At 32.7% G+C, this 19,484-nt stretch overlaps 1 protein-coding gene across 1 annotated transcript in view; it reads left to right on the top strand.

Annotated features, from left to right (window-relative positions):
• Nucleotides 1-494: 494 nt before the first annotated feature.
• The window catches only part of cnk (connector enhancer of ksr), a 138,345-nt gene continuing 119,355 nt past the window's right edge, over nucleotides 495-19,484 (top strand). The window contains exons 1-5 of the mRNA XM_080177254.1: nucleotides 495-733; nucleotides 1,224-1,363; nucleotides 2,372-2,494; nucleotides 4,989-5,096; nucleotides 5,483-5,553. Coding sequence (XP_080033380.1) covers nucleotides 1,243-1,363; nucleotides 2,372-2,494; nucleotides 4,989-5,096; nucleotides 5,483-5,553 — 423 coding nt within the window. The 5' untranslated portion in view covers nucleotides 495-733; nucleotides 1,224-1,242. The remainder of the gene's footprint in view (nucleotides 734-1,223; nucleotides 1,364-2,371; nucleotides 2,495-4,988; nucleotides 5,097-5,482; nucleotides 5,554-19,484) is intronic.

Here is a 19,484-nt window from a genome sequence, read left to right as displayed (position 1 = left end):
ACAACGATACATGAAACCCCTTTATCCAGTGTTCCGGAGCCGGGAGCAGCAACATTTTTGGTGGAGCCGGAGCCGTATTTTTCGTTAAAAACGGCTTCGGCTCCGGACTAGCTAAAAATGATTTTTTAAAGTAATATTATAATTTGGCAACGGTCTATTTCCATTGATATAATAAACTGAAAAACTATTATTACTTAACAAATAGACACACATCCTTCTACTTTTATATAGCTTTAATCAAATAAAAGCAAAATATTTTATATAATTTATTTTATTTTATCAAATTCAATAATGAAAAAAAATTGATATATTAATTTTAAGGTAGGAGCCGGAGCCGGAGCTGGAGCCGGAGCCGCATCAAAATTATACGGCTCCGGCACCCTGCCTTTATCCCCTCCTCTCCTAGTGTTATGAATCAACGCAATCTAAATTGACGGCAAATTTCCCCCTGTCAATATATCCACGTATTATATATAGGTATATTTTTCAGAATAATCCAATGTAGAAGTGTATTGAGAACGGAGTGAGAAAAAAGTGATTTTAAAAAATACTTAGATTTAGTGAAAAAGTGATTTTTTTATACAACAGTTGAATAAATATAAATATTAGTTAGTATCTCATTTTTATACAAATGAGAGATGGTTAGAAGTTAAAAATTGTTGAAAATGGAGAAAGAATAATAAAGTGAATAAAATTGTAAATAACTGTTTCAATCTGTGATATAATACATAGGGTGATTAAAAAAAGATTTAAATAACAAGGCTGATTAAATACCCTTCTTTAAAATCAAGGACGTCCAAGCTTTGCGGTAAATAAAATAATGGTTTCAGATGGATTTGTTTGTTACAGTATGGGGGTGTAATAAAATGTTCTTTCCAATTTACTTTTGTTTTGGGGAGTAAAGAACCCTTTTATCTTTAGGGAGGGAGGGAACATTTGGCTTGTCCCCAAAGTTATATGATAATGTTTTCTTATTCGTTGGCTCAACAACTTTGTGGACTTCTATTGAATTTTGATTGGTTGGTTCAATTAGTTGAGTTTCAAACGTTTTAACCACTAATAATTATCTACAAAATTTTGTGTATGATCATAGGGAATGTACATCCATTTATCGGTCATTGTCTTATCCCTTTAGTTTTACCCCCTACCCCTTGGACGCCCTTCTTAAAATCATCCCTTGAAAAAACCTTACTACTTTGTTAATCACCCCGTGTTTCTTGAAGATCAGCAGTAGGCACCATTATGGCGTACGTCAACGTCCTGGAATGGAAGTCAGAACAAGTATCAGAGTGGCTGCGTGGCCTGGATGATTCAATATTTCCATACGCACATTTCTTTCTCAATAACAACATTACTGGACAGGAAAAATAGAGATTTTTATGCAGATTCCCTTGACAATTGGGCATTTATTCTTTATTTCACTATGTCCGTCCGTCCTTAAAACAGTGTAGATTTAATTTCAATAGAAAAATAAAATATTTTTGTTCAAATTCTAAAGAAATCTATTTATTATTTGCGGGAAATGTGATTTTCTCGGCTGCTTTGATTTTAAGATTTTTGATTGTTTTTTTTATGGATGTTGTTATCCTTGTTATTTATTCCCGTTGCTTTTGAATAAGGAAACCTTTTAGTTGAAAGAATCAAAGAAGGTTGTCTATTCACAAGTCTATTTTTAATTTTTCCTATAACATTCTTTATAAGGGATGATGTTTCTAAAGTCCTATTTCTAAATGTTATCTTATTATGCCATAGTCATAGTTTGAATGTAAAAACAAGAATGACAACATTCAATCATAAGAAGGGTAATTTTGTTTATTACAGAATGGTAACTTCGGCTACTATGTCAGGCGCGTCATGTTAACAAGTTTTAGACAAATGTCGTGTAATCAAAGGGCTTGTTGTTATGGGCCGTTGTCCTGTCTTAAATTTCAACCACCTGCCCCCAATAAATGTAAGACAGACCTAACCTCGCAAGGACGCGATTCACCTTCGATTTTTAAGTGATCTAGAGAATCCAGAGCATCATCCGCTTGTAATTGGATGCGATACTCTAACACCCAAGGATATTAGGTTAAGTAACATCCAAACAACAAATAATCCTTTTATTGCACGACCTTTGTCTGAGAAGTCCTAACTGTAAGGAGTTGCGACTGTTTATGGGCCATGACATTCCCCCCTACTCTTAACTATTTATGTCGCGCACCTGACATAGCTGCAGTTGGACTATTTTATCGTCTTGAATTATTACGCAGTGTTGAGCCGAGATTCGAACCTATCAGCTCCCCAAAGACGAGCGGTTGCGCTACGTGTTGAGCCACGGTCGCGGTTAATGAAAGACATAATCTCTAAATCTCTATTTGCACCCCGCAGGGCTTGCTGAACCTAACCGTTGACGACCTGTACAAACTTCACGTGGAAAAACTGGGTCACCAAGAGCTCATTCTCGAGTCATTAGAATTATTAAAACAGCTTCATTTTAGTCTTGATCAGGAAATTATTAATGCTTGGTTTCTTCAAAATGTCAGAGAGGGAGAGGGGACTGTTTATTACACTGGTCCCCAAAGTTTTGTAGTAGAATTACATTTCTAATGTCAATTTAAAGCTAAATCTACATAGCAAACAATTTAAGAGTTTTTGTTTAGGAGCGCAGCTACCCTATAACTTGGTTCTGTCTCCGCCTGTTCGCACATTTGTTGTATATCCTATTTGAAATTAAGAAAAAGAATTATGTATTAACATAAATTGGAATGGCATATTTCTAAATAAGGGCCAACAAAACTGGATTTAATCCTATAATTTTTCATTTTAATATCCGTGGAAAGCTGTCTATGATACGATGCGATAAATTACTATTATTATTTTTATTTGTAACTTGTTATTGCTGCGCTACTTATAAATGTTTAAGTGAGTTTAAATCTGCTTGATTGGATAATAATGTTTAAACTCTGTATTATGTCTAGTTGAGTTAGTTTTTGCAAAAAAGGGACAGTAAGAAAGTTCCTTTTATTCTCATATAAAATTAAAACTATGTTTGTCTGTGTGTGTGTGTGTGTGTGTGTGTGTGTGTGTGTCTGTCTGTACCGAAGGATCACGCTAACCCCTGAACCGATTTGGGTTTCCTTTACAATTTAGCTACTCATAGGTCCTGGGAAGGTTTATAACTATTTTAGGGGAAGTATTTCCTTCAATCCTATATAATCAAAAGTGTTAAAAGTTTGTTTTGTCTGAAGCTTAAATTTCAATAACTCCTGAACCGATTACTATTTCAATTTTAGGGAAGCTTCACATAGGTGTCCGGATGGTTTTAGGCCATTTTTTTAATTAAAAAATTGCCTTAGGGAAGTTTTAGCCTTTTCTTTTATCTTTTAATATAAAGCACCTAGATGCGTGGCACTTGTAGTTTCTATATTATACTAAAAGAACAGGTTTTAGGCTATTTAGCGATTGTATTTGGCTGGTCGAGGTTTGGGGTGAAGAAACCATTTAGTAAAGGCTAACTTTAACAGTCTAAATTATCAAAATATTTTTAATACTGATTAATATTTAAACAAACTAATTAAAAAACTTCGAAAATAAATTTTTTTTTGGGAGGGTTCTTTTGAATCTTTAAATTTACATACAATCAATTTAATAACTCTCAATAGCTCTTAACATCTTTTAAAAACAAGGATGACATCATTCAATTGATGGAAGTTATAAAAAATAAATACAGAAATATTTTTTTATGAATATAAGTAGGTATATACATGTGAAGTTTAAGATAACTTACAAAAGTAGTTTTTTTTTTCAATGATTATTCCATACCTAGTGATGCTGTTAGGGTAGCTTTTGATTGTTCAAGAGCTTTCAGATATATATTTTTGGTGTTTTGTTTCATAAATAGATAAATCCCCATTGAAAAAATGTTTTTCCTATATTTCTCACTAGCGGGGGACAGACAAAAAACGCTTACTACTTATAGGATTATTATAGGATTTATTGTTTTAGGAGAGATTATCAAGCGGACAACGTCAATTATAGAGCAAATGTTATATACATGATGTTATTTGGTTCTGAGAATCGTCATAAAAATACTCAGCCGTTTATCTTATAAAGGAGCCGGGATAATCATGTATTCCTTCATGTTTCTGACAGACGGACAGACAGACATATATAATTATATAGTAGCTTCGCTACTAAAAATAGAAAAACTTATTATTTATATTTTATGTATGTATATCTACTTTATAAGAAAGAGAGGAATACACCAGGGATCTAAAGGGATAAGAAATGCTCGACACTCAACTTGATGAACCAACCAATCAAAATTCAATATTAGTCCCCAAAGTTGTACAGCTAACGAATAAGAAAACGTTATTATAAAATTTTGAGGACTATTGTTCCCATTCCTTCCTGGGAATAAATTGAAAAGTTTGACAAACTTTCAATAGGATAGGACAGCAGTCAATTTACCCAGGGGGGTGAGGGGACATTGGGCTGCATATTACACTAATCCCTAAAGTTTTATAATAATGTTTTTTTATTAGTGTTTTTGGCTGAACAAATTTTAGTGAATTTCATTCTTTGGTTCATTGAGTTGATTACAATGTACAGGAGGGTAATTTTGTGTATCATCATTGGTAAGGTGCATCAATTTATCGGCCATTGTCTTATCCCTTAAGATCCCTGCAATTTACCTCAGGGATAGGACAATGGATAATGGATATTTTCTTTTAATGAAACCAGCGGTTACGCCACTTAAAGCCTCTGGAGATCTAGAGGGGTGGATGGTGCTACCCTTCCCCAAACAGTTATCAACCTTCACAGGATTTATAAGACGCTACACTGCAAGTATGAAACATATCAGTTCAGTGGTTAGCGAGATCCTTCGGTACACACCCACTGACATAGATAGACAGACAGCCTGTTACTTTTATATAAGAATTATGAGGCTCGAACCACTAACCAATCAAAACAAGCATTAATAATAACAAAAACTGATCAGGAAAATTTACAATACGTGTCTCTGAAGCTATCCTGCAAGTCCAGGTCTCTGTACAATGAGATCCAGATGCGGTTTCCGCAGACAATCCAGGCGGCCACTCTGGCGGCTACAGGTATGGAATAGTTATTAAGCGCATCATATTATAGACAGCTTACTGCTGATATTGAAAGAAAAATTATTATATGAAAACCAGTTTTGCTAGCTCACAGGGGCCGTAGGTTCGGGCTAACAAAACTGGTATTAATTTTATGACTTTTATTTTAATATTCGTGGAAAATTATTCCTGGATTATTTTTTGTTAGGAGTATCTTTTTCCATGGGCGATTTCTCTTGGGATGGTGGTGGTAACCTTTGTCAAAATAGTTACAAACCTTCCTTGGATCTATTAAAAAACCCTATACTAAAGAAGAACCATATCAGTCCAGCGATTGGATAGATCTTTTGGTACAAAAACACACGGATATACTCCATATTAATTTGATTTTGTTTTATTCCTAGGACATGGAAGTAGCAATAATAGTTCTAATAATTCCAACAACAGTAATAATAATTCAACACCAGTTAAACAGGTAAAAACATATTATTTGGAGTACAGGTGCTCTAGAATAAGGGAGTATGTGTGTCTGTTCGTCAGTCCATATTGATTCTAACAATAGTAGTAATAATTCAACACCAGTCAAACAGGTTACAAAAACATTAGATACCTCTAGGTGCACTTGAGGAGAGGGTTTGTTTTGACCTATGAGAAGCTACATTGTAAAGAAGAATTATAGTACTTCGGCGATTTGTGAGATGCTACGTTACACACAAACAGACAGACAGATAGATTCACAAATATCCTGTTGCTTATATTTAAGGATACCAATGAAATTTTAAAAGATTACTATTAAACTCTGAATTTCAAAACAATTACCTACATAAAAATTTGTTTAATAATGAATTACATTTGTTAACAATTCAAAGTTCTACTCCATAACGTAGTGGGGTATACATCATAATTAAAGAAGAGATTTTACTTTTTTACATGCTTTTGAAAAAGATGATATTGATAGAAAACTTCCTGCTTTTAACATAAAATTAATTTTGACCATTTATAATTGTTAACTCTTCCTTTCCAATTTACCACTCTCCCCACCCCATCACTTTAAAAAAGGAGAAAATTTAATGGGGATATTTTTGTATGGGTTAAGTTATCATGGAAAACCACTATTGGAAATAACTATATAGTTTTTGCTTATTAGTATACTTAAATAACTTAATTCTTTAGTGGCGTCGACCTTTATTATTTAGTTGACATCACGAAAATATAGCAAAAAACCTGTGACACAGACTTTTACAAATTTCATGAAGATGTTTGGCCTAATTTTTTTGGCCGTTTTTGAGATCATTTTGAATATACTTTCTTCCTGATCGAAGAAAGATTTATGTTTGACATGATGTTAAACCTAAATATTATTTTTTTTTGGTAGTAGTGTATGACTGAAGGGGATGACTATGAGAGGGGGAGGGGGGTTGTGCTTGTATTGACCTGTGGCGCGGGATGTTAACAGGTTTGGACGGTCATACCGGGGTCAATCAGACACGGTAGAATAAAATGGTTAATAATTTGGAGCTTTAAAAAAATCTACCATAGAATTATCATCTTTAAGCATTTTTTTTATGAAAACCTACCTACCTACTTAATTAATATTTTTTATTTAAAGTAAAATATTAAAAAAAAATAAATTAAAGAAATTCTATTTTTATTCTACTGTGCGTTATTGTGGGAGAGGGGGGGGGGGCAGAGGAGTTATTGGGTTTGTAAATGAAGTTTAGTGGTTTAAAAATGGATTAAATCTTGCATCCGAACTAATTTTCTATATTAAAAAAAAACAATGAAATTCATAAAGGGTTATGGAAGGTTTAAATCTAAGTCAAAATTATGTTCATCTAATTCTTATTAAAATTCCCTCTTAAATAAATATTATAAATTGTCTATAAATAAACAAATTACATGTTTACTTATTCAATAAGTAAATGAACTTTTATTTAATGAAAACAAGAATAACAACTTACAGTTGCAAAATATGGATTTTAAGAGAGATCAGACCATTATAATTAAGATTTTCTAAATAAAACTTATAACATGAATGGACCAGGTGATTTATACTAGAGGCCTCTAGGGGCACTTGAGGTGGTGGGGGGGTTGAAATCGTCTCCCTCATATTTTATTTTTATTTAAAAAGGAAAAGTATTTGTGGAGTGGGATTCGATTTCTCTTGGGTGTAACCTTTGAAATAATTATGAACTTTCCAAGGACCTATGAAAAGCTACATCGTAAAGGAGAACTATATTGTTTCAGCAGTTAGCGAGATCCTTCGATACAAACAAACAGACAGATAGACATCATGTTTATGTATTATAAGGATATACCTATTTATCCTAAAAGGAAATCATCACAAAAATATAAATCAACGCAGCTAAATCTTCTTTAGCTTTATGGACGGACAGACAGACAGAATTTCTACTTTGCTACAAGAAAGTTTTCCTTAGATAAGTAAAAATCATATATAGTTAGTTATAGATATAAGTTTTTAATAGGAATAGTTACCAAAACTGTTTATTATATTTATGTAATAGCTAAGTTCTTTTAGTAAAAGTAACCCCCCCCCCTCCCCCCTCCCAATCAAAAGTTATACTAAATGAAAAATATTTACAAAAATAATAGGATGTTTGTTTGTCATTCTGTAAACTTGTTGGGAGCATGAATTCTTGACCCATAGCAGGTTTTAGGCTGTATTTTCAAACTTATCATCCGTGAAAATAAAGAAATATCTTTGCTTATATGTAAAAGAAATAAATATAACATAAGTTGGAATAGGCTATACAATACTTATGTTAATTTTTGTCAGGGAGGAAGGGGATATTAATCTGGTTCCCAAAGTTTATAAACACTATCTTTCATTCGCTTGCTTAAAAAACTTTGGGTACTATTAATTTTTATTGGTTGTTCATTTTCCAGTCAAAACTTTTTAACCAAAAATTTTAACGTGAAGAAGAGGTAATTTTTATCATTTGGGACGTTCATTTATCGTTCATTGTCTTATCCCTTAAGATCCCTGATATCTATACATGTGTTATTTTTTATACATATCGTGCATACATTTTCTATAATTAGGCTATATCTATATGTCGAATGAATGCAACAATTGTAATAATGTTTGTCGACAGTAGACATAACTGACTTATTTTCGACAATTTTTTATTCACTCTAAATTACCAGGGAGGAAGGGGACATTGGGCTGTTTATTACACAATTATAACTTATTCGTTGGATTAACGACTTTGGGGACAATCATTGAATTTTGATTGTTTAGGTCGGTTAGTTGAGTGTCCAAACGTTTCAACCACTTATTTTAATCTACAGAAGGGAAGGGATGATTTTGTGTACAATCATTAAGAATGTACATCATTTTATCGGTCATTGTCTCATCCATGCTAAAATACACTCAAGACATACAGTCAAAATGGCAGACATCCTGTTATTATTTGATAGATAAAAACACATAAGGAACTTATTTGGTTGAAAATTTATGTATCACGACGCGCCGAGTAGTCGTTTAATACTCCCACTCTTTGGCAGGGAGATAAAGGGATAAGACAATGGCCGATAAACTGATGTACATCCCCAATTAGATTATAAGAAGTGGTTGAACTTGAAACATTCGGACACACAATTCATTTAATAAAAGTCCCCAAAGTTGTTAAGCCAACGAATAAGAAACTTTGGGGACTAGTGTAATAAACAGCCCAATGTTCCCACCCTCCCTGCTTTGTACTGTTAAAGTACAGGGGACAGAGGATAATTTAAGTACAGATTATTAAGATTGCTTTTATTGGGAAAAATGTACAGTCGGAAACATAAAAGACGGGTCAAACAACTTTAATGATTACTAGGTCCATATTATTAATCATCTAGGCAGAGAGAGGCTATAAAAATAGCTTAAAACAATGCCAAGTCTTAAGTTTGAAAATGAATTAGCATAGGACCATCACCTTTTTGTAGCTTACCTAAAATAAAAAATCAAATTCATTTTTTAAGGGGGGGGGGGGGGGTTTAATGCAACCATCACGTAATCAATGTATAAATGGCACTTAGAATTCGAATTTCGATCTAAAATTCTGCATGAGTAATCCTTGGTAGGTATATTTTCCCTAAATCGAACGAAGTTGAAAAGGTAACGGCTAACGGCTCAGCCGTTTAGCCGTTTTTTTTGGCTTTTTTTAGAGCAAATCTGTCATAAATTACGTAGGAATCAACTTTTTGAAACATATTTTTGCTTTAAATTATGTGAAATGATACAAAAACAACATTTTCAGATTTCTAGTACCAGCTACTAGCGGCTAGAACCGTTTGAAAACATTTTGGAGAAGAAAATAGTATTATGCGGAGATAGGTTTCGTGATGATTTGCATTGAAAATAGCCCATAAAATGGCTAAAATGCTGAGCCGCCAGCTGTTAGCCGTTATTTTTACAACTTTTTGTTCGATTTAGGGAAAATAGACCTACCAAGGATTACTCATGCAAAAATTCAGATCGAAATTCGAATTCTAAGTGCCATTTATACATTGATTACGAGATGGTTGCATTAAACCCCCCCCCCCCCCCCCCCCCCCTTATTGAAATCTTAAGCCTCAGACGAAAAACTTTTACTACTTTATATAATAGTAAATGAGCCCAAAGTAGAAAGTAGAAAATTTGCAAGTTGAATTAAATTTGTGAAATACCACCGGTACCACTGCTTTTAATATTGTTGTAATGTACTCAGGGACGAATTGATAAACATCTCCAATGATGATTCACAAAATTACCCCCTCAGAAGATAACAAGGGGGGGGGGGTAAGTTTGGACATTTAACATAATTAACCAACCAAAAGTCCCGTAAGTTGTTAAACCATTGAATATGAAACCTTATTTAAAACTTTGAGGACTTTTGTAATCCATAGCCTAATGTCCCCTTCCCCCTGCTTTTAATATTGTTATACTGTACCAGTGTACTTGTCATTAACTGAAAGATAATTAGATTATTTCTATGTGTATATTGTAATAATGGATATAGAATTTTGTGGATATATTCACAAGGGAAAATTTGTCGTCAATTTAGGTTGCTTAAATAGACCTCATTTATTGGTGAGTCTGTTCAGTAGGTGTGGAAGGTATTTTAGCCAGCTGTGAGTATAAATTTATCAGAGTACTTGAAAATAAGGCGCAACATCCTATTAATAATAAATCGATTATATTGTAATACTACAGAGGGTTGGGTGGTTGCACTATAATTCTTCTGGATAAAAAACTGTTGGCTTTGCTCCAAACCTCTATGGGCTTTGCATTATGATGAGAGAAATCAAATCATGTTATGATGCATTAGTATTTTAAAAAAAATTAAGGTGGGGGGGGGGGGGGGGGTTAATGCAACCATCTCGTAATCAATGTATAAATGGCACTTATAATTCGAATTTCGATCTAAAATTTTACATGAGTAATCCTTGGTAGGTCTATTTTCCCTAAATCGAACAAAAAATATACCTACCAAGGATTACTCATTCAAAATTTCAGATTGAAATTCGAATTATAAGTGCTTTTTATACATTGATTATTAGATGGTTGCATTAAAAAAAAACCTTTAAAGTTTAATGTGTCCTATAATACCGTTTTCAATCCAGCCACATATCATTTTGGGAAAGTAAATACTTTCTTGAAGCCAATCTTAACGAGGAAGGTATTTTTGGAAAGGGGAAAATGTGCAGAAAACACCTATGTAAATTAGAAAATCCGCAGAAATCATTTTCAAAAGTTATTTGCAAACATTTGCAATGTTAATTTGCAAAATTAATTTCATGCCTTAAATGACATATTTTGAAATAAATGTTCTTATGAAAGTTTTTATCTATGAGTTTAGGACATGTTCAAGACATACATTTTATTTTCAGTGTTAGTTTTTTCGCTCTATGTGTGAAAAAAGGCATTTCTCACATTTTATTATAGAAAATTGCATATAAACACAAAAATAATTTTTTTCTGCAGTAAACATAATAATTGGTATAAAATCTATCATTTTAAATGCAAAAGTCAGATACTGAATCCTTTTTAGAGCGAATATATTGCAAAAAGTAACCAGGGCATTTTAGCAAAGTATGAATATTTAAAGAATTAAATACTTTTTATTTTTAATATACATATTATATAAATGAATAAAAAGAGAGAGAAAAAAAACTATAAAACAAGGTATATGTTTTTTTCACTCTATCATTGAATAAAATGCACTTTTAGGTTTGATTATAAGCAACGCATCACATAAAAACTCATTTTTTACAGTTATTAAACAAAATCAATGCAATTCTACAATCAAGGTAGTTTTATAAAGCAGTAATCCTTTTTGTAGCTATATTTTTTGCCAAATTTATTCTTTATTTTTATAAATAAACTTAATTAAAATCTAATGATTTGAGATTTCGTAATAAAGAACTTCATATTTTTACTGTTTAGACATATAAATTTCAAAGAAAAAGACTAATTCCTTTAAGTTTGAATAAAACTTTATTCATTTACATAATAAAAACGTTAAAATCATTAAAGAATCTAAAAAAAGAAAAAAATAAGTAATTTTTATAAATGTTTTTGTGTCGTCTTTATAAACTCTTTCCGCTTTTATTATTAGACTGATAGAATTTAAAATTATAAATAACACTTGTTGGGCCTATCCTATCATATAAACTTAGTAAGATATTTTGTCAGTATCTTAAGGTTTGATACTGCTAAACTGATTGAGTTCTCGATTTTAGGGAAACTTTACATTGGTCCCGGTATGGGTTTAAGCTATTTTACGTTCCCTTCTTAACCCTTCAGAAAACAGAGCCCCTAGAGATAAATAAATTGAAATTATTTTAACCTAAACAGTCGGACCCCTTCCAAAGCTTAACCCTTAACAGTTGGGCCTCTTGCCGCACCTTTATCGGCCAGGGGGAGGGGGGGGGGGGGGGCATTCAATGCCTCCCCCCCTTATTATCTCACTTCCTATTAGAGCTAAAAGGCTTAAAATTTTTGTGCATGCCCTCTGTTTGATAATGAATTTCCGACTATAAGTGAGTGAAAGTCAATTTTCGCTTCCTTCGCCCTTTTATTTAATAACCTTTGTTTGTAGGTCCTTTTTTGCTAAAAAATTTTAAACAGCTGTCATTTTCTTATTTTATCTTGTTCATACAATGTTTATTTTTATGTAAATTTTATAATAGAAATCTCAAAACATAAATTTCGGCAGCTGCAAGCCGCCGAAATCGGCGGTTGGAGATAAAAACCTGGATAACCCTTCCAGGTTTGCTGGCATCCTGTGCCCGCCAGGGTGGAGATATACAAAAAAATCTAACTCTCAGTTAGGACTGTTAAGGGTTAAGTGGATGGGTTGGGACTTGGGGGGGGGGGGGGTAAAATAACATTATAAAACCTACTAGAGGCTGCACCTCTTGCATCTAGGGGATCTATAATCGAAGGAATATGAAAGTGCAGAAAAAACAATACCCAGACTTATTTATAAAACTGAAATAGCCTAAAACTATTTCAGGGCATATATGAAGGTTTACTACAAAAAGCTTACTACTTTATATATTAGGATATAAATGGTTAAATACATACATACATTATTACATGGAAACATAGATATGTTAAACTATTACATTGTTTTTATCAGGTGGAACTACATTGTATTCAGAGCCATGATCATGGACATCAAAGCTTTTTTATTTGGGTGGGGGAGATAAAAAGACGAAATTCTTTAAAATCCTATTTTATTTGGGGAAGGGAGGGTAAATACTTCCACCAAAATGGTTGTTGGTAAATTTTTTGGTTGGGGGGGGGGGGGATGAGTAAAATAACATTTTTTTCTTAAATATACATGGTGCCTATGACATCCCCAAATGCGTTTTGGGTGTGTGTATGTGGGGAGGGGGGTAAACAATAAACACACCCTTGGACATATCTGACAAAACAAAGTATTTTCATTTTTAACCTTTTTAGGGTGTCCCAAAGTGAAAAAAAATTATGCATAAATAAGACACAGTTTTAATCAGTAATTAAAGGCCTGTTTTATGTCACTTGGAAACAAAGTAATCAAAAATTAAAAATTCTCAGTACAGAAAAAAAGTTTATCTAACAAGATTTAATACCAAAAAGAAGAAATGGAGAGAGCTAATAAACATACAGACATAGTATACAGTATTGGAGCCATTACAAATAAGCTGCTGAAAAAATTAAAGGCATTTAATTTTCATAACAATGCTTCGCTACTAAATGAATGACTGTCTCACAAAAAAAACATATTTAATTATTTGGGAATCGTCCCTTTCGTAACATGGCCCCATAAGGGGTGATTCGTTGTATTTTTAAAATGGCTTTTTATAGGTTATTTTAGGTTAGGTTAGGTTATATTTGGTTAGGTGATTGCCCCACAGGGTTAGGTAATTGGCTCCGCAGGGTTAGAGCCCCCTCGCAAGGGCTAGAAATAGGAGATAAGCTACTGTTTTAAATACAAAGAATCGCCCCATAAGGTGCGATGTTACAAAAGGACTACACCCGATTATTTTTATATTACTATGTCACCTCACTTTTTAATTCACTAAATTTTTCAAAAACCTTTTTTTCACCCTTATAATTAAAAATTTCTTTTGCCCACAGGGAGAAAATATTCTTTTTTTTCTTTCTAGGTATATCAAATGGCTGGATTTTATTAATCATTACGGCATGCATGTTTAAATATAAAATAGAGACAATGCGGGTTTTTTTAATGTACAAAAGTAATTTTATTACAAGAAAAAAAGAGTATCTTTCATTAGAACTAAAAGTAGCTTTTTGTTCATGTTAAAAATCCTTTTTATGTTTCTCAGAAAAGAATATTATAAAATACATGAATGCCTGAAAATTAGTTTAAAAAATTCGTATTAAAAAGGAAAAAGAAACTAAGTCGTCGTTATATTTATTGTTTGTTCTTTTTGGTGTAAGGTTTTTTTTTAATGAAACTTTTTTGGATCTCGTTAATTCGATTTCTGCGGATTTTCTGGTTGCCAGAAATGAAATCTACGCATCTTTTTTAGCTAGATGGCATTTGTCTGGTTAAGATTGGATAAAAAATTCTTTGGTTGGTTAAATTTAATATATGTGCAGCAGATAAAAATTATGGTCAATCTCCCAACTTTGTTATGTATGTACAATTTCTTATATATGTATTGTCTTTTGGCAGGGATCTTTAGGGATAAGACAATAGATTATAAATGTTGTACAATGATGACAAACAAAATTACCCCTTTAGTAGATTAAAATTTGTTGAAAAGCATTGTTAGAGTTTAGAACCAGCTAAAGTTATATAAAAGATCCAAAGTTTTTGAGCTTACGGTTATAAAACTTTGGGTACAAGTGTAATTTACAGACAAACCTCTCCCTCCCTGCAATTTTGGTTGAATTAATCATTAAATCATCACTTATCCCTTAAGCTCTGATAGTTTATTGAGACATGTAAGAATTGTCCCATTGATTTTAAACTTTGCATTATAATTTTGGTCATGAACAGAACGTCCAGATGTTCATTTGAAATGAATTGATTTAAAGATATTTTGAGTTTTGACCTAAACTTTTAATGATATTATACCATTCGAATGCTGATTCTTGGAAAGATAAGTCACAATTTCGTACAATTTGCTATTATAGATGTTGCCATCCTTACTTTTCTTCAAATGTTACAGAAAACGTACTTTAACCAACAGACCTATAAAATTAAACCTGAACATTGTAGCTCTTGCTTCGCGCCCAAAAAAATGTCAAAATATACAGTTTTTTTACACGAAATATATTTAGTAGTTTTGATAAGCAGAGGCTGTAGGTGTCAATTAACATTAGATTAATGTTTCCAGTTTTAATTCTTAAAATTTGTTGTAGTTTAAAAACAAGAACAATTATTTTTCTAGTGGATCTAAAGGGATAAGACAATGGCCTATAAATTGATGTACATCCCTAATGATGATACACAAACTACCCTTTTTGTTAATCAAAATTAGTAGTTGAAACGTTTGAACACTCAACTTAATAAACAAACCAATTAAATTTCACTAAGGTCCCGAAGTTGTTAAGCCAACTAATAAGAAAACGCTATTTTAAAACTTCAGGGACTAGTGTAATAAGAAGCTTATTGTCCCCTCTCTCTGGCTAAAACCTTATAATGCGGGCCGACCCATTTTAACCTTACCTTACCTAAAGTAATAAAAAAACAAATAAAGAACTAACCCCTTTTTTATTTATCTCAAATAAAACAAAAATTTATATATTTGATTATTTCTTAGGTTAGGTTAGGTTAAGCAAAGGTTAGACAAGTCCAGCAGGTTTAGTAATCCGTAGGTTAGAGCTCTATGCAGAGGCTAAAAAACTGTATATGAGGAGGGAGTAAAGTGATGCAAAATTAGTATTGTAATAAGAAACTGAGTATATATGTTCAAAGAAAATTATAGAAACTAGTGCAAAAGCCATAGAGAAAATATTGCTTGCCATACGGACTGACGGACAGACAGATAACGTGAGTTGATGAGTAGCTTTGCTAATAAAAAATTTAAGTTAGCTGTCATCATAAAAGCTAAAAAATCCGCTTTTTCTACTTTAGATTGCATTGATATAGTTCTTGTGGAGGTAGGGCTAAAGTATTATGAAAAAACAATTATTCATTTAAAGTAAGATATTTCAAAAATGGATAAATCGATTAGAATTATGTCTTTGTGAATGTTTATACATGATTTTATTTGATTGATAAAAAATTAAAAGATCTCTTAGAGGTTTGGAATAATACACTGGAAAGGTAAAACCCATAGTAATATTTCTCGTATTCATTCGAAACCGGTGGATTAGAACCGGTTCTCATCAATACGAAAAAACTATGTCTAGCATCGTATTATATCCAGTTTTCTACGAATATAAAAATTTACAATCATAAGATTAAAACCAGTTTTTTAGCCCGTGCCTTCGGCATCTCGGGGCTAAAAAACTGGTTTTAATCTTATAATTGTACATTTTATATCCGCGGAAAGCCGTTTATAATACGATGCGAGAAATAACTATTTAAAGCTGTTGGTGCCCTATCGACAGGGATCTTAAGGGATAAGACAATGGGTGATTTATTGATATACAACTCAAATGATCATTAAAAAATATCCTTTTTGTAGATTATGAGGTTAAAAAACCTCTGGTTTTGCGCGTTTTCGCATTTATTTGCATCTTTGTTAATTTACAACATCTGTAAATCAGATTTTATTTCATTATATATTACGTTTTATATATCTGTCAACAAAATTGAAATTAAAAAAAAATCCTTTTTTAGGTGGGGGGGCACTTTGTCTAAGGGCAAACTCTCCGGGGAGGGTGTTAGTACATCCCCCAAAATATTTATAAATCTTCCCAGGACCTATGAGAAGCTACACTGTAAAGGAGAACCATAACGGTACAGGGGTTATTGAGATCTTTCGTTACAGACAGATACACATACACAGAAAGACATCTTGTTACTTTTATATGACGAATGTCCTTATGAATGATATTTTATTTAATAAAAATTCATTGGTAGATTTTATGCAGAATTTTGGGCTTCAATTGGTTTAATTGTGCATATACCGTGTGTCAGGGTGGACTCAATTTTGGCGCTCCATGTTTTTGCTACTATTAATAATTTCGCACTTTAAATATTATGTAAAAATATTCGAAATTGATTATTATCCGCTGGATTAGAACTGGTTCACAGCCATACTAAAAAGTATAGCATCATAATACACGCAATTTTCCACGGTTATTAGAATTAAAATCATAAAAAAGGAAATAATCTATAATTTTTATTAGTATGTGTCTATTAAGAATGGTACTAGTAAGGTTTTAGGCTTTTTTTTTGAGCGGATAGGTAAGGTCAACCCACCATAAAAAGCCTAAACCATGAAGACATATAACAAAATCGTAATTTTATTTTGAAATTGGATGCATATGTCGCCCAAATAATGATGAACATGTTTTGAGTATTTAACTTTACTATCTAGACATTTAAAGTATACACCCCGATATCTGGTACGCCCACCCCCAACACTCCAGGGAGTTGAGGGGATAAGACAATATATATTTTTTTTAGGGATGGGAATCCGTCGAATTTTTGGGCCGGATTCGGATTCCGGATTCTGAAGGAATCCGTCAAAAAAAGTGACGGATTCTTGCGGATTCCGGATTCTTATTTTTGGCGGATTCCGGATTCGGATTCCGGATTCTAGCAGTATTTTAAAAGGCCGTCCGTCACAGAGGGATAGCTTTTTTCGTTAATTTATCACTATGTTACTTGGTTGAAGCCTTGATTTGTTTAAAGTGTTGACTTCCAGCATAACTAAAACATTTACATCACATTACGTAAAAATTTAAGTGCTACGTATGTCCTAAAAATGTGCTTGGTATTTTCTAACCTATTTAAATTAAATTTAGCCTACCAATTTAGAATCCTGAATCCGCTATAAAAAACGGATTCCGGATCCGGATTCGGATTCCAAAATTGGCCGAAAATTGGGCGGATTCCGGATTCCGGATTCGGATTCCGGATCCGGATCCGGATTCCCATCACTAATTTTTTTACAATCCTTCCCCCTTGTACGGTAAATAAACTTACCTTCTCTATAGAATTATAAAACTTATTAGTGGAAAATATTCGGACAAACTAAATAAAATAAAAGCTTTTAAGTCAACGAATGAGAGACCGTGATTATAAAACTTTGGGGACCAGCATAACGTTCAGTCCAATTTTACCCATTACTTCCCTGTTATAAACACACACACACACACACACAAACTCTCACAAACACACACCTAACCGGCATACCCACGAATTATTCAAAGCCTGATTTCTGTTTTTTTCTCTGTGTATTTGTGGAAGCTGCTCTTACATTCTCATTTTATGTCGATTCTGTTACTATAGATCTCTGGGATGGCAAGGGCTTTTAAATGAAGCTTTTTTTAGGTCCTTTAGTTGGTAATACAAACATAATTTTGATATAACCCCCTTACCAACCCTCCCTTTTTATATTTTGTAAAAAAGGATTTTTAGTAGATTTTCGTTAAGGGGTGACTAACATACCCTCGAAAATAGCCTAAAACCTTCCCATCTACTACGCAATGGGGGAAAGGTGATTTTATTGGCTGCTATTGAAGATAGGCAGCTGATATTATTAGTGAAGATTCCCAAGACATGCGCATCTGGTTTATATATACTTCAAAAGACATTTAAAGGTTTCGTGATTTTCTTTGAGTTTCACAGTGCACAGTGGGCCAGAATTGGCCAAAACGTTTCAAAATTCAATAACTCAAAAACTATTGGTTTTAGAGAAAAAATTTTAAAACATGAAATGTCTATCTATGCAAAAACTAAAAGTTTGCTTATTTGTGTATACTCAGTTTTGGGGGAATTTTCGCGGATTTTTTTTTCAATTACTACTAAACTTCATTTTACAGTTTCAACATCAAAAGAACAATTTCATATTTTTTAATTTTAAGCAACTTTGCTTTTATGTACTATTAACCTCTGACCACTCCTTCATGTGGTTTTGGTGTATTTTTCGCGGATTTTTTTAAAATTACCACCAAACTTCTTTTTACAGTTTCAACACCAAAAGAACAATTTCATATTTTTAAATTTTAAGCAACTTTGCTTTTATGTATGATTACCCTCTGACCACTCCTTCATGTGGTTTTGGTGTATTTTTCGCGGATTTTTTTTAAAAATTACTACCAAACTTCATTTTACAGTTTCAACACCAAAAGAACAATTTCATATTTTTAAATTTTAAGCAACTTTACTCTTAGGTACAATTCACCTCTAACCACTCCTTCATGTGGTTTTGGTGTATTTTTCGCGTTTTTTTTTAACCTACAGAACTTCATTTCACAATTTTTGGTTGAAACGTTTGAACACTCAACTCAATGAAACCACTAATCAAAATTAACTAAAGCCCCCTAAAGTTGAAAAGCCAAGGAATTAGAAAACATTTTTATAAAACTTTGGGGACTTTTGTATTAAACACACTGTCCCCTCTCACTCTCTCTAGAAAAAGCAGTATAGTAGTTTGGGAGGGAGGGGGCATTGGGCTGTTTATTACTTTAGTCCCCAAAGTCTTATAATAACTTTTTCTTATTCATTGACTTGACAACTTTGGGGACTTATTATTAAATTTTGATTGTTTGGTTCTGAAAGTTGAGTGTCCAAACATTTAAACCAATAATTGTAATCTACAGAAGGGGTAATTTTGTGTATCATCATTGGGGATGTACATCAAATTATTGGCCATTGTCTAATCCCTTTTGACTTCTGAATAGTAGTATAGCTATGCATAAGCAACAATTGTTAAAGGCTAAGCTTTTCTATAATTCCGGTCGTTCTATCCGTTTGTCCGTTCAAAACGTATAGCTCCTTT

This window comes from Acartia tonsa, chromosome 11 (assembly GCF_053477335.1).
Source record: "Acartia tonsa isolate MP-2025a chromosome 11, ASM5347733v1, whole genome shotgun sequence".
NCBI classification, from domain to species: Eukaryota; Metazoa; Arthropoda; class Copepoda; order Calanoida; family Acartiidae; genus Acartia; species Acartia tonsa.
The sequence above is the reverse complement of the archived record's forward strand: the minus strand, read 5'-3'. Positions and strand labels throughout refer to the sequence as shown.